Consider the following 15,793-nt stretch of genomic DNA (forward strand, 5'->3'; position numbering starts at 1 on the left):
TCAAAATGATCAATGTCCCAGCAATACCTGCCCTCCACTATAGATGCTTGTAATTAACTTCTTCTGAAGGTACCCTAAGCAAGGTGTCTTCAAAACTTCATTTTAAATTTAAAATCCTTGTTTGGGAAGATTCTTACAGAAATATGCTAAATCAAGAGTGAAATACACAGTATTTTTCCTTATGTGTCAGAATGCCTTGTCCCTCTGAGCAAGGAAAATGCCTCTTCTACATGGCAGTGACAACAAGGAAAAAGAAGATGTGGACTGGATACTGTTAGAAAATCAGAAGGGGGATTAAAATTGAACCTTAGATTGGAACTTAGGTTCACACCTAAGTGTGAATCTTCAGCATAGAAAGTCCTTTGCTAAATCAGTCAGATACAAAGCAAAAGTCACAAATCACATGTCACTGAGTGTTCTTTTAGAAGATACAATCACAGATGTATCTGTTCATTCATCATTACTTTTATATTGCCCCAATATCTGATCAGAAAATACCCCAAAGAGATCTTCAAGCAATAAATGAAGGTTCTCTGAGAAAGAATCTGTGTTGTCTGTTCGCTCTGTCACTTACAAGGAGCAGCTCCGAGATGTGGAATTCCTTACCTTGGTAGGCACCGCCAGAGGCAGAGCAAGAGGCAAAACGGATACCGAGATGATGATGAGGTATTTCCTGAAGGCCAGGATCACCTCCAGGACTCCAGCCATGGCTCCGGAGCTATCCCAGTGCTGAAAGGCCGTTGACCCACTGTCAACCGGCACCGTCAAACACCGCCCGCCCCGGCGACCCACGCCCGCGGCCGAGCCCCCGCTGCTCCTGGCCACCGTGTCCCTGGGGCTGCAGGGCCCGCTCGCCACCCGGTGCTGAAGAGGACTCTTAAACATTGTCTGCTAAACCGTGTCCATTCCAAATTGAGTTGAGGTTTATTGATGTGAATAGGTTTGGGTGGGGGTTTTTTGGGGGTTTTTTTAGGTTTTAATTTTTTTTGTCTACCACTTTAATAGAAAGCAACTCGTAAAGAATTAGCTTTAGCCTGAGGTAGTTCTGCGCTGTGTGTGCGCTTCCTGCTGTTTTTTCTGAACTTGCTAAAAGTTTCCTAACTTTGGATAAGAAATAGAACTTTTTGTAAGTAAGGAGGGTTGGGATAAGAACAGGGGGAAAAAAAAAGAAAATAAAAAAGGGAAAAAAGTCAAAGAAGATGGGCATTGGACACTGTTAGAAAATCAGAAGGGGTATTAAAACTGGACCTTAGATTGTAACTTGGATTCACACCTATAATCTTCAGCATAGAAAGTCCTTTGCTAAACTAGCCAGATGCAAAGCAAAAGTCAAAAATCACATGTCACTGAGTGTTCTTCAAGAAGACTGATGGTCTGTTCACTGTGTCACTTACAAGGAACAGCTCCGAGATGTGGAATTCAAAAAGTCCTTACCTTGGTAGGCACCGCCAGAGGCAGAGCGAGAGGCAAAACGATTACCGTGACGATGATGAGGTATTTCCTGAAGGCCAGGATCACCTCCAAGATGCCAGCCATGGCTCCGGAGCTATCCCAGTGCTGAAAGGCCTGGGATCTGCCGCTGGAGGCAACGGACACGGCCGTTCACCCGCCGCCAACCGCCCCCCGCGATCCCCCCGCCCGCGGCCGAGCCGCTGCCGTTCGGGGCCACCGTGTCCCTGGGGCTGCAGAGCCCGCTCGCCACCCGGTGCTGAGGGGGACTCTTAAACATTGTCTGCTAAACCGTGTCCATTCCAAATTAGGCTGTGGTTTATTAATATGAATTTGGTTTTTTTCTTTTTTTCTTTTTCTTTTTTTTTTTTTTTTTTGTTAGGATTTTAATTTTTTTCTAGCGCTTGAATAGAAAACAGTACGTAAAGAATTAGTGTGGAATTATTTCAGGCTAAAGCTATGCGTGTGCTTCTAACGTACCATGAGCCTTGCATTTTTGCTTAACTTGATGAGAATTGCCTAACCTTAGATGAGGGATATAACTTTTGTAAGTAAGGGGGATTGAGGAAAGAACTTCTGCAAGTAGGTAGGACGTATCTCTTCCAACTGACACCTAACTAATTAGCATTCAGCATTCAAGGAAAAATGAAAAAAAAATGAAAAAAAAGAGTCATCCAAGACGAAAAGAAGTCATCCAACACTACTAATAATTAATATACGGTTGGAACAAAGACTGTGTAACGCTGGACTCTAATTGTAATAAAAGGACGATAGATGGCAGCAAAGACCGTGAAATAATTACAGCAACCCTATATAGTGGGGGGCGCGGAAAAGGCGGGATTTAACATGAATGTGTAATGACTTTTGCGAATATAAGGTTTTTGCTTTTGTCATTCCGTTCGACGCACTCATGGAGGGTTATCCCCAGTGCTGTCAATGAAAAGGAACGCGACTTCACATTGGTCAGACTGCGATGCTGAGTAAATATCTTTGTTTCAGGACCTGTGGGACCGGCTGGGCGCCGAGCGCGGCTACCACGGCCACAGCAGCAGCGGCTCCGCCGGCTGCGGGAACAGCAGCGCTGTCGCCGACCCGCTGCGGCAGGTGAGGGGGCACCGGGGGAGAGGGGACAAGGGAGTCCTCAGGGAGCCCTGGGGGACCAGGGAGGAAGAGGGAAGGGGAGCGGGGGAAAGGGGAGCTTCAGGGGGTAGCTGGGGAGTCGGTGGGAGAGGGGACACCCAGGGGGAGCGGGGTGACCCGGGGAAGCCCCGGGGAAAAGGGGAGTCCGGGGAGCGGGGAGCTCAGGGGAAAGAGGGGACTCTGGGTGAGTGGATAAACCAGGAACCCAAAAGGAGCAGGGGGTCCGAGGGGAGCCCTGGGGGTGCAGAGAGCCCATGGGAGTGGGGAGGAGCAGGGGAAGAGGGGAGCTCGGGAGGAGTGGGGTGTCTGGGGAGACAGTGGAGCCCCAAGGGGATCAGAGAGCCCGGAGGGGAAGGGCAGCTTGGGGAGAGCGGGGGAGTGGAGAGCCCAGGGTGGCACTGGGTGCTGTTGAGAGTCCTGAGCCGCCTGTTTCTCTTGCAGGAGGTGGAAGCCCTGGTCTCCCACTGGAACCTCTACATCAACTTGGGGGGCTTCTTTGTCTGTCTCTTCTCCGTGACTCTGTTTGGACCATGGAGCGACAGCGTGGGCCGCCGTCCGGCGCTCATCCTGTCGGCAGCGGGCATAGCCCTGCAAACGTCCATCTACCTGCTGGTCATGTACCTGGAGCTGCACGTCGCCTACTTGCTCCTGGGACGCCTTCTGAGTGGCCTGACAGGAGACTACAACCTGATCCTGGCCAGCTGCTTTGCCTACGTGGCCGAGACCAGCGACAGGCGTGCGCGGACGTTCCGGGTGGCCATCCTCGAGGCGTGCCTGGGCATCGCAGGCATGCTGGCCAGCATCGGTGGCGGCCAGTGGCGCAAGGCCCAGGTGGAAGTTCTCTTTAATCCCTGGCTTTTTTCCTTCTTGTCACAGTGCATTTTGGAGCCAATGACCTCTTAGTTTTGTGTGAGCTTGGCTTCCCTCTCTGCTGGGCTTTCTGACCTCATCGGGTACGGCCTCCTAAATCCCTTTCAGAAAATTACAAATTTCCTAACAATGGGAGTATTCCTTTGGAATTTGCCTTGCTCATCATATTTTCTGTGGAAGTCGAGGAATACTGCAGCTAGAGATAAAACACCTTCTTGGTACCACAACCTTTAACCAAGTTTCTGGCCAGTTAGTGACATGATTGGTTCTAAACAGGATGATTAATATTTAGCTAACTAGAAGACAGCTAACAGTGTTCTACTCCTGCCAGAGGCTTAGGCTAGCACATGATTATCTTCTTATAACTGGCTTGGCAGAAACGTGTGTGTGTTGGTTTGGGATTTTTTTTTTTTTCAGCCCCTTAACTATGTCTAATAACCAGTACAACTGGTCTGTCTTCTTTCTTTCTTGGAGTGTGCTTGGATCTTCCTAACTGTAGTGCTCTGTAAGCAGCCAGTGCCAACACATGCACACTCTTTTAGCATTTCCCTGCTTCCATAGAATTTTGGGCAGCATTTGTCCCAAGGTTGCCAAAATTCACTGACAATATTAATGGGAGAAATACAAATGCATCGTCAGGATTACTAGAGTTGTATTGTGGAAAACCTGGTTTAGGAATACAACTAAGGTTTAGTTCTTGAATCATGGAATCTCAGGATATTTTTGATTGGAAGGGACCTTAAAGATCATCTTCTTTTAGACCTCTGCCATGGGCAGGGGCACCTTCCACTGGACCAGGTTTAAATGTGAGTTTCTTATGAATAACCTCTGAATAATGTATACTAACAAAAAAGACTTCAAAGAATCGTAACACAGTTTTAAAGGGCTGGAAGGAGAGGCTGATGGGACATGTTATAAGAATTCCACCTTTCCTGCTTAGCTAAGCAGCAATTTAGAAGGACATGTAAACTCTGTGCAAGTGTTTCAAAGAAAACAAAAAGCAAACAAAAGCTGTGCACGCTGCCCTGGTGCTGCAGACAAAGAGAGAAGAAGGGAGAGGCTCCCAGAAAATCATCTGCTTGGGTTTGTCATTTTTAGGCCCTCAGACACAGGGTGAGCAGGCTAATGAAAATATTTAGGGAGATTTGGATGTTATTTGATAGAGGTAAATGCCAAGGGAAAGGAGAGTGGTTTAGCAGTGACCTGAACAAGTCATTATGTGTTTGAAATCAATTATACCTAGGAGCTCATTAGCAACAGAGAATAAATGCCTGTCCTGTGTGTGCTGTGGATATTCTCTTGGATCCCTATCACACATCAAAACCCTGTCTGTCAAAGCCACTGAAGGGTTAATAACAGGCTGTTCTTTGCAGGGCAGTGATTTCCTGGAGCAAGTGGCCAGTGAAACCACCAGTGCAAGAGGGATCAGTGACCAGCAGGCACCAGAATTGCCTGAAGAGTTGGAACTGGAAAGAAAGTACTGCAGGTCAGTGAATTCTGACATTTTGTAAGTGAAATGTACACTGCACAATGCCCTTGTCTCCTAATATTTAGGACTGAGAAAGAACAAAGTAAGGTTTTGAAAAGCACACACTCATTTAGGGTGAAATTCCCTCATGTTTAGTCTGATGGGACCAGTATGGGGATGCCACCAGAGTGGGACTTGTGAAAAGCAACATTCTTTGTGCAAAATTTAGGCAGGCAGCAGCAGAGCAAAGATTTCAGTGCAAACCTCAGGGGCACATGTTGAATAACTGCTCTGCCCGAACCCAACCTCAGTTATGATACTAAGAGATAGTTTTGGCAAAGTGTCTTTGGATATTCCCGTGGCTTTGTCAGTTTGGTCATTAGGAGTTTATGTGCTACTGAAAGTCAGTTGCAGCAGAATAGGGATTAAATATTTAAAAGGAAAATCTTGGGTTTGACATTCCAAGAAAATTCGACTGTCAATAATAATAAAGTATTTACTACTTTTAAGATAAGAGAAAATCAATTATGCTGATTTCTCTGATTATTTAAAGATATTTTAAATAAGCAAACAGGTAGTTGATACATGGAAGACAGAAGCAGTGATATATAATTAAAAAATTATGCAGAACACAGAGGTACATTTAAAAAATCTTTAATTCAATCATGTTTATTTTAGGACACAGGGGTTCTTTCCTTCTCAGGGGAACACTGCTGGTCCTGTCATGATCTTGCAGGGTGTAATCTGACATAAATAACAATGGGGAAAAAATAGTCTTTTACATTCATAACAAGAGGCCTGCAAATAAATATATTTCAAAAATAGAAGGGGCTGACAGTATGTGATTTATGTGTAATGCTGTCAATGCCATTAACAGTACATAACAATCATGTACAGTTTGAAAATATACACACATACATGTGAATAGTCATGTTAATTGTGACAAGACAGATCTATGCATGAAATCAGGAACACAGAGTCTTTCTTTTATATATATATACACACTTCTCTTTTTTCTCACAGCAGATTTCAGACTTTACAGGTGGGGTGGAAATGCACTTGGGGAAAATGCCCCTCCAGAGACAAAAATTCTAAAGATTCCTGGGACAGTGGAAAAGGCAAAAGGTTACCTCATCTTACTGACAAAATTGCCAGCTAACAGCACTGTTGTGCAATTTTATTGCTGTTATCAATGGTTTTGCTTGCAGGTAACTTGCCCTTTTCCAGAAGACAGGCCTGTCTCTATACCACTGCCTTGGCAAAGCTGGCATGGAGGGCAGTCCTGCTCTCACTGCAGCTCTAACAGGAACAGTCACTGCTCCCTTCGCCTCTCCACCTCATGGGCACGTGCCTGTCTTGTTTGCCCAAGATGGGAGAGTTTGCAGGTGGAACAAAGATGAAGACCAGGTATTGATGGCAAGAGTAATTGTCAGAACTCCCAGAATGTTGAGTACAAATCCAGCTTTGGCCTAGAATTATAAAAAAAGAGGCACTGTTAATTGAACTGAGCACTTTTTTTCCTTCCTTGCTGGTTGGGATTGTTTGTATGGATAGATTTTGTCTTTGGTCTTTCTTTACAACTCAATCAGAACTCCATCAAATTACATTTAAGCTGGTTTTCTTCACAAATATAATTTGTTCTGGGGGGAAACAAGTTTCCATCAGATAAAACTCCTTAACTAGAAGTCCTGAAATCCTTTGAACTCACTCATGTAGAACTTTCTCTTCTGACCTGGCATTTATCCCTAATGTTACTTTGGAATTCTTCTTGGATCAGTCATAAGTTAGAAAAGTTATCAAGAGATATGGCATCTGTGTCCATCTGTCTTTAACACGATGATTTCTCAAGGCATCAGGGCAGCCCAGTGAGATGTGCCAGACTGTCCCCTATCCCTGCAGAAGGACTGCCCAGATGACAGGGCTCTCTGACACCTCTGTGCCCTACATGTGGGCTTTTCAAGCACTTAGACATTGCTGTTTCTCATTGGCAGCTCTTCTTGGAACACCTTCAAGAGGCCTTGGCTGTTCTTTAAAACCTCATTAGCACCTTTCTGAGGTTCTGAGTGAGTGTGACCCTTTATTAATGCACTCGTGTGTCTTCTTTCCATTTTACATCAGCTGAGCACAGTGAGATTTCTAACACTCTCACAAGAAGAACCAGTACTAGAAAAAGGAAGGATCAAATCTAGAGGTGAAAATTCTGACAAGAACGTGATTTTTCTCACCATATCAATAACCTTGAGCTGTCCATAGGAGAAGACAATGGCGTTGGGAGGAGTGGCCACAGGGAGCATGAACGCCAGCGATGCAGAAAGTGTGCAGGGCAGCATGACATAGAGTGGGTTGAGGCAAATGGCTTCAGCCTGTGCAGGAGGAGAGAGCAAAGAAGCTGGTTTTGATACCCAAAACTGCAGAGAAACCTTTTGTCAGAAAACTGATTGTATTTGTCCCTGTCAGAAACCTTGTTCTTCATCAAACACTGCAGCCACTCAGGTTTTGGTGCTGCTTTAGACACTTTTAGTCCATGACTTTATGCAACAAATGCAAGAATTGATTTTGTGGTCAGGGCTTTGTGTTCCTGAGGCTGCTGTATGAATGGATAATAATGCTTGCATTCACCTCTAAACCCTGGGAAAAAATTGTAGAGTGGCTTCAAACTGGTTAAGAACAAAATGAAATTATCAGAGGAGACTGGGCAGCCCAAGCTCTGCGGGTGAGTGGATCAGTTTAAGGGTTTGCTGGAGTGTGTGGCCTATGCCAAAAGATTTTGGAGGAGCTTATTGCAGTTTCTCTCTGGAACCAGCTTTTCACGGTGCAGAACTCTGTGTACCCCAGCAACAGGAATCTCCAGTGGAAATGCAAAAAGTCTGAATTAGGTCATGCTATCACCCTCAGAGACTTCTGGAAGGCCAGTGGTTGGAGTGATAGACAGTAATGGAATGTTGCAGGGAAGCAAATGCTGCTGCTGTCTCTGTGCAGAACAAATTGGAAAAAACAAGTACAGCTGGCAGTGACCTCATGGGGTTGTTTAGGCCAGAAGGCAAAGTCTAATATGCCAATGGATTTAATCCCTTTACTCTTCCCCAGCAATGATTTTAGAAGGGTTGAACTAAGCACAGTGTATTTATACGGAGATATATTCACACACATACACATATGTATGTTTTAAGTCTTGTGTCCCTGTTTGGACACAGAAACCAGTGCTTGGCTATGGCAGCCAGTTAATTTTGTCAATTGAGCAGATGTATGCTTGGAGAGGAGTTGAAAACTGTTCTTATAAGAACATTTTGAAATGCTGGAACCTACCATTGAAGCCACGATAGGGAGGAAGAGGGTGGTGGTGGCCACGTTGCTGGTGCACTCAGTGAAAGTGGCAACGAGGAGACACACCAGGAAAGCAATTGCTGAGTGAGGGACGTGCTGCAGAGGGGTCAGTTTGGTACCTAACCATGTAGACAGACCAGATTTCTGTAACAAAAAAAAAAAGAGGGCTGTCGGGATAGTAGGCTGGAGAGGAAATAACCACATTGCAGTCCAGTTACAGTTCTCATGTCAATTCGACCTTCCCTTGTCATGGCAGTTCTCATACAAACTGCTCTCTGCAGAGAAACAAGTAGGAGCCAATGTTCATAGAGAGGATCATTTGTTAGGTTACCTAGAAATAAACCTGCTTTCCCTTCCAAAGAATTTGAGAGAAGAAGATACTACATTTTTAGTGCATTATTGATAGCTCAGATCATTAGTTGTACATGATCAATATTTTGGGCACTTTTTAATGTAAACAAAGGTCTTTGAAATAATTTTCTAAAATGCTTTCATATATCTTAGCAGATGTTTTAGTGATTTAATGTGATTTCATCACATTGTCTGAGATCTTGATAATTATCTGAAGCTTTTCCATCCTCCATTCTTCTCAGTCACTGGAAAGTCCCAACATCGTCCCTGTCATTCTGGGCCTTCTGCTGCAGCTTTTTTGTATTTGATGACTTATTCTAGAATAAATTATTCTAATTTCTTAAATCTTTCCTTTAACAAGCATGTTTCCCATTTTTACTGCCTTCCTCTAAACTTTCTTCATACAGCCATATATTGTTGAAGACTGATAGCCAAAACTGAATAAATTACTGTACCTGAGGACCTAGTCCTGAGAGAAGGATTATATTTTACACGTATTATGTATGATCAGCCTGCCTATAGTTTCCAGTTGTTTGCTTTTTTCTCAGTAGTAATATTAAAACATTGACAAGAATAAGGTGTGTGAGCAGCTTTAAAACTCAACCTGTTGTTTCCACATCTTACATTTCTGATACTTATTTCCTCCTGTTTCCCAAACTGAGCTGCATCCTTGTTTTCTAGAAACACTTTTACAGTTAATTTTGGTCTTTGAATTCTAAACTAGTATTCCAGGCACTTGAAGCCTTTTCCAGTTTTTTTATTGTCTGTATACTTCGTAATTGTATTTATCATCATTTACCATCACTCAAATCATTACTGAAAAATAATGTGTAGCACTGGACTCCTGGCAGATTCCTGCAGAAGTAGTACAGCAGCACAATTTTTCAGTCTGATGATTTTATCTGCTCCTGAAGTTTCTCTAGCAAGCTCTAAATTTGTCTTCTAGCAGTTTAATTTAAATCCTATTTCCATAAGTCATTTGTTTGAGACAGTTTAGAGACCCATCCTGGGTACCTTATCTCCTCACACTTGCCACATCAATTAATTTTTATTTAAAGAACCTTTAACGTGTTGAGGTAGTTTCTTAATCATCCACTTCTTCAGAAACACAGTTAATCATGTTGTCCTGATTGGTAGTACCATCCCATTGCACAGCTAACAATAAGGATTTGGTCTAATCACAGGACTCCTCCTAAGGATGGTGAGGTCTGTCCCACTGCCAGTAGCTGAGGAAAAGCACATTTGATGATCCCAGTGTGCCCCCTTGTGTCCTGGGACAGCATGAAGAGCAAGGTGGAAAACACCCAGGAAGACACAGATCCCAGGTAAGCCAAGGAATGTTACCTCACTGCCTTTGGCTAAGGCAAAACCACCTCCCAGCAGAAACACAATACTCCACGGCATTTTCTGGTGAACTGTTTTCCAGTCCAGGAGAGGTGGAGGTGCTTGGAACTTTGACTTGCCATCTGAAATCCAAAAAGATTTTGTAAGCCATATTATATTCTCCAAAGAAAGGAGAACTTCTTGGTGGGACATGAGTTTAGTCTGAATATCAGGAAACCCTTCTGTCAGCAAGATCTGGAATTACCTCCTGAAGCAAATGCTAAAAGCCTCACCAACAAAGGTTTTAAAACTTGACCTGCAAAACTAATGAATGATCTGCAGCTGCTTCCATAAGCACAGTACAATGCAGGGAAGGGTGAGCAAAAAGTGTGGCAAGATATCTGCAGAACTGTGTGTGTTTCTATTGTTTTCTCTCCTGAAGATTTCAGCCTCAGAAGCTTTTACACATGTGTACAGTAGAGGCAGGAACACTGCTGGGATAAGAGTTTCCTACTTGGTTAAATAATGAGAAGCACAGAACTTTTATGGGATATGTGCCTTGCCTAACCTAAACAGAAGCTGTAGCTATGCAGGAAGAGCAGTTTGAAATCTTATTTAATATTTGAAAATTCCTTTGTAAACCTCAAACGTGAAACTTCTCATGTGCCTATTCTGGGAGCTGATTTTTGGTGCTTCACTAAACTCACCTGTTTGTGCATTGTAAAAGCCAGAAGGGATGACGAACAACAAAATTGCAATGAACATGGCAACTGTACCATCAGTGACATACCTGCAACAGATTGATCAGATATTTAGTCAGCTATGTTTTCATTTTTATAAAATCCAGCATATTTAATTTTATTCAAAATAAGGAGTAATGGTAGCACCTTTTTTTTTTTGTTGAAAAGATTTGTTGCCCAGCCTGTAGTAAAACCAGGATCTCTCGTAAACCAGAGCACTACCAGGAGTACGAAGAGGGACAAAACTGCTATTTCTGCAAATGTCATCCTGCCCAACTTCCTGCTCTCTTCCTGGATGACAGCATAGGCCTCACTCTCCTTAGTCTTGTCTGCGGCAGTTGCAGCACAACCAAAATTCTCCTTAAAACTAGAAGAAAATGGACAAGAAATATCAGAGACATTTGCTAGATAACCTCAGTTAAGAATTCAAATTTTAGACTCAGTCATAATGTCTTTTAGATATGTGAATATTGACATTAAATATATTATAATCATAGCATCAGCCGCTGAGGTGGGTACTAACTGCATTGTACCATGGCTTGCCAAGGTGATCAGAAGGAAGCTTCTGCCAAGGGCAGGGATCCCTTCCACTAGAGCAGGACAAGGTCAGTGTGACTGACAAGGTTATATGATCACCAGGAAGTAAAGAGTTGCCAAGCTTTTTAAAATGACAGGAAATTAGAATTTTAAAAGAGGAATTTGAAGATGAAAATACCATTTCAGGTATTACAGCACTCTTGCTATGTGGGAGGTTGGGGATAATACAAGCTTGATAGGCTAAGTATTAAACAGGTAGGTAATGTAAGCTGGGTATTGGGGGTGATTAGCATTGGAAATAATAGCACAAGACTAATCCCCTAGGTCTGAAGCAACTCTTGTCACAAAGGCATTTCCTGCTTTGAAGCACAGCAATCTCTTGGGACATGACAACAATGCCACAGAACAGGTCATATGCTGTTAGAACTTCCTATTTGCATCTACAGAGTGTGTTTAGCTGGGATTTGATCAGATTCCTCAGAGAAAAAGGAGCAGTATTTTAATAGACACTGAGTGTGCTGTTCTGCTTGTCTCTGTTCTGTGTGAGGAATTTGTCACTTGCTGTGTGACTTTCCCCATCAATAAAAGGATCACTTGTTCAATGAGTCCTTGATCACGGGCCCATCAGCTGGACTGCAGAGGGTGAAGGGTACTCACTTAAAGCCCAAATACAGTATCTGTAGCCACATCCATGCCAAAACCAGTAACAAAATCATGGTGGGGAAGGCAAAGGAGAACCAGGAGGCAAAGTTGATGACACCGCCATTATCAGGATAGAGCCTGTAAAATGCAGGTAGCTGTTAGCATCCAAAATTCCACATTCTCTTCTGTATTTACTTAATGAATTAGAACAGGGGAGGCCCCTTAAGGAAGAGAAGCTCACTTCCCAGCAAAGTTACCAAACTGATATTTTTTTCTCTGTGCTGCCTGGAAGTCAGTTGTACAGGATGATGCAATTTAGTGGGTTTGTAATCCCACATTCAACCAGACTTACGCATTAATTTGTCCTTGCAGTACCAGATTTGGTGTTGTCCCAGTCAGAGTTGCAATTCCTCCAATACTGGCTGCATAACAAATAGAGAGAGACATTCCCTTGCAGAGTTTCAAGTGTTTCTGCTCTAGCAGAGCTTCATTTCTCTTTTTGTCTTCCTCAATCGTCAGGACATGAGCATTACCTGGATCCCAAGGAACAAAAGAGATGTATAAGCTTAGTTGGACAGGAAAAGATATTTTACCTGCACAACTCAGTATTTCAAGGCTAGGACATAATGGACTCAAAGCTGAAGGAACCAAATTTCCCCTTTTCAAGACTGACATTGTTAATTTTTTGATCTTCTCCCATTTTGCTGACACTTCTTGGTGAACTTGGGTGATGTCTGAACTGCACATGGAGGGGAGAAAGGTAAGAATTCAGGGGATTACAAGAGAGCCAGAGGAGCTGGACTGAAGTCAACTTGTTCTGTACCAGCATCTGACCGCTGGCACTGGGACTTACAGAAACACTGGAGTCATCTCAAACATGAGGAGAGGGCAAGACAGCTGGTAAAGAGATAGTGTTGCTTGATTGTGTAGCTTTGGATTAGAAAGATCGTTTTAATCCCTACCCTCCTGGCTTGAAATAGACCAGAAATTTTCCCGTGGGAATTCCATATTATCTGATCCGTTCCACAGGAGGCAAGAAATGAACTAAGACAAACATACAGTAAAGCCTCATGGAAAGGCTTCAGCCAATGGAGAATGCATTCCTGTTGTTGGTTTATTGATTAGTTCTCATCTCTTTGTATCTTTTGATCTGTTTCCAACTTCAGTCTAGTCAACAGATCTTATGGTGGTTTTGTGTGGCTCATGGAAGAGCCTCATCAGTGCTGTGTGATGCAGTCAGGATGCTTGAGGTAAATTCTTTTAGAATTTACTGGCAGACTTTATGACAGTGAAGAAGGCATCAGGTCATCCTCCATCACCCCAAAGAGAAAGCTGCCCAGAATTCACTCACCTTTTTCCTCTTTTTCATCGGAGTTAACAGGTGGAGTTGACCCTTCCTGCAGCTCAAAGGCTTTGTTGACGTTTTCAGATACTTGGCCAGCACCACTGGACTCCAATTCTGACTGGTGCAGCTGTTCCAGCACTGCCTGTGCTATGGGGACCATCATGGCAGTGGTGGCCGTGTTGCTGATCCACATTGACAGGAAGGCAGTCACGACCATGAATCCCATGAGAAGTCTGGAATGAGAAGGTTTGGAAAAGCTGGATCAGAACTCAGCACTGCAATGCTCTATTTTTGTTGCAAAGATTCGACTACAAGTGCCGGGTTTGGAAGATGCTCAGCAATTCCCACCCAGCACTTCTTCTTACCCTGGTCTACTTTGGGAGTGACACGGTGAGATTTTACATTTCTTTTTCTTTTTTTTTTCAATTTCAACCAATTTTTTACATTCTTATGACCAGGAAAGTGGAACCTGGTAGCTTGGAGCCAACAATTTACCTAGTCAGGCCCTGCTTATTCTGCATGCTTCCAAGGAAGACATGCCATCTCAATAACACATGTTAATGCATTATAATATATTTTAAAGAGGAATCGGAGGCTGAACTTGATCCCAAGTGGCAATCAGTTTAAGCCATAAGGATGAGGATCTCTATTTTTCTGTAATTTTATCCCATCTCTATTATTTAGGATTCTCTTCTTACTCATCTAAAATTCTAATCCTCCTTTCAGTATTACTCTGTGATTTGCCTCAAAATTATTCTTTAGATGAGATGTAGATTGTATTTGAGATGGAAAGGGGTTTATCTTGTATGCATTTTTATTCTATTGCTTTGTAATTTCCTTCAGGATTCCCTCTTGTTAGGAGCTAAGACAGATTAAATAGGGTGCTGTAGCCTCTGCATAGCTTAGAGTTCTAGTCTGGAAAACACTTGTTGTTTTGCAAACAAGCATCCTCGTGTTTTCTCTTCTCTTTGCAATCAGTGTAGCAGGCAGAGAGTCCATGTTTTCTGTGTTTGATCTGTGGTCTTTCCTGACTGTCTGAAGCTGTGTCTTACCACCATTGACTCTCTTGTTGCTATTTCTCCACCTAAAGCCATTTGGAATTCAAAAAAGGCACACCAGGTCTGTAACACTTCACAGGATCCCCATTTGCAAGGTTAGCTCAGGCACTAACTCACTTGGACTGCAGGAAAGCATTTGTAGGCTGTGATTTCCAGATTCACATATGTCACATAAGGTCTTTTATCCCATGGTGTTTTTATGACTGTTACTCACAGGGCTGGTCTGACACCAGTGACAAGCAAGACCCGCAGAGCCATACGCCTGTGTAGGTGCCAGTTCTCAATGGCAATGGCCACCAGTAGTCCCCCAACAAAAAGCATATTGGTGTTCTTTAAATATTCCCGACAGACCTGTAACGTGGAACAAGGGAGAGAAAATAGTCAGAAGAAGTCAAGAGAGAAGGCATTTTCTGAGGGAGGTTGTTCCAAAGCCATTAGCACAGAGTAACTGTGGGTTGCATCTGAACAGTGAATTTGCTTTGATTTCAGATTAGCAGCTCCACCCAGAGCTCACTGTGGGCTCATGCAAGTTCTATTCCGTAAAGAAGACAGACAATTTACTGTGTAACAGCAGTGGAATAGTAAAAGTAGTATTAGTAATACCACTAATACTAATTATTGTTATTAGTATTGTTATTGTTAATGTTAATATTATTATTTTCTGAGAAATAAGAGAAGCAGACCTATTAATACATAACGTATGATGTAAAATCTCTTACTGTGTTTGCATCCATGATATTCATTAGTGGGAAAAACAGGACGGGCAGGAGAGCTGTGACAGCCAACGGCAGGGCTTCTGTGCACCAGAAAACTGCCATCACTATGATAACATAACCACATCTGGCCTCCTGGGAGACAAGAGGGGGAGAGGAGACAGGATCAGAACACTCTGCCTTCCAGAAGGCAATGGCACATATTTGCATTCATTGGCTTATACAGGGATTAGAGGAAAGCAGACAGGTTGGAGAAGGAAATCTGAAAAGATTCATGAAGAGATGAAAATATTCCTTTTTGAGCCTTATTTTTGAGCAAGAGCAGTAAGAACCTTAATTATCCATCCCGTCAAGCACTGAAAGAAATTTTTCATGTTGATGATCCTTTTTATCTATTTTTGTTCTTAAAAGACATCAATGAGTGCCTTTTGAGAGACCCTAGCAGGGCTTTGGGATGTATCTTACAGGCACAGTGTTATTGACTTCCATCCTGCTGTGAACAGGCTCTTGGTAAAAGTGGGAAAAAGGCTTTTCACAAAGTCAGTTTTCCTGTAAGGACATTTGTCTGTCTTTAAGCTAAAACTAGCATTGTTTGCTCTCAATTTTAGTAGTTTGGTGTCCAGTGCTATGTCATTATAGGGCAGGTAAATAGCTCAACATAATAGAAAAACATGAAATTCCATTCTGTGAGAGAGTGATTTTTGAAGAGGAATTGAGCCAACACTGCTTGATCCAGATCTCTTTTACCTTCAGGAACTCTTTTGCCTATGGAAAGTTTACTAAAACAAAAGGTACTTTTTCTGTTTTTCCCCCTAGTAAGTTTTTAAGTAATA

At 43.0% G+C, this 15,793-nt stretch overlaps 2 protein-coding genes across 5 annotated transcripts; one reads left to right on the top strand and one right to left on the bottom strand.

The window, feature by feature from the left end:
* The first annotated feature begins 1,697 nt into the window (after positions 1–1,697).
* On the top strand, positions 1,698–13,379 carry LOC113940455 (proton-coupled folate transporter-like). Of its 4 annotated transcripts, none has more exons than XM_027631603.1 (5): positions 1,698–1,996; positions 2,449–2,553; positions 3,031–3,420; positions 4,833–4,945; positions 13,274–13,379. In XM_027631603.1, the coding sequence occupies exons 1-5, from the start codon at positions 1,979–1,981 to the stop codon at positions 13,305–13,307; spliced, it is 660 nt and encodes a 219-aa protein (XP_027487404.1). In that variant the 5' UTR covers positions 1,698–1,978; the 3' UTR covers positions 13,308–13,379. The 4 variants fall into 4 exon arrangements, 3 of the variants coding, with proteins under 3 accessions (XP_027487404.1, XP_027487403.1, XP_027487405.1); XM_027631602.1 differs by lacking the exon at positions 13,274–13,379 and adding an exon at positions 9,787–9,940; XR_003525442.1 differs by lacking the exon at positions 13,274–13,379 and having other exon boundaries at positions 3,031–3,542; positions 4,833–4,944.
* SLC13A2 (solute carrier family 13 member 2) lies at positions 5,618–15,147 on the bottom strand. Its single transcript, XM_027631600.1, has 12 exons — positions 14,967–15,147; positions 14,462–14,598; positions 13,275–13,422; positions 13,196–13,244; positions 12,197–12,386; positions 11,860–11,982; positions 10,816–11,032; positions 10,633–10,717; positions 9,947–10,068; positions 8,234–8,395; positions 7,153–7,290; positions 5,618–6,396 (listed from the first exon to the last, which is right to left on the bottom strand). Exons 1-12 carry the CDS (start codon positions 15,063–15,065, stop codon positions 6,265–6,267), a joined length of 1,602 nt encoding a protein of 533 aa, XP_027487401.1. The 5' UTR covers positions 15,066–15,147; the 3' UTR covers positions 5,618–6,264.
* Positions 15,148–15,793: the final 646 nt, after the last annotated feature.

The sequence above is a fragment of the Corapipo altera genome, unplaced genomic scaffold (assembly GCF_003945725.1).
Source record: "Corapipo altera isolate COAL_440 unplaced genomic scaffold, ASM394572v1 106914, whole genome shotgun sequence".
Classification (NCBI taxonomy): domain Eukaryota; kingdom Metazoa; phylum Chordata; class Aves; order Passeriformes; family Pipridae; genus Corapipo; species Corapipo altera.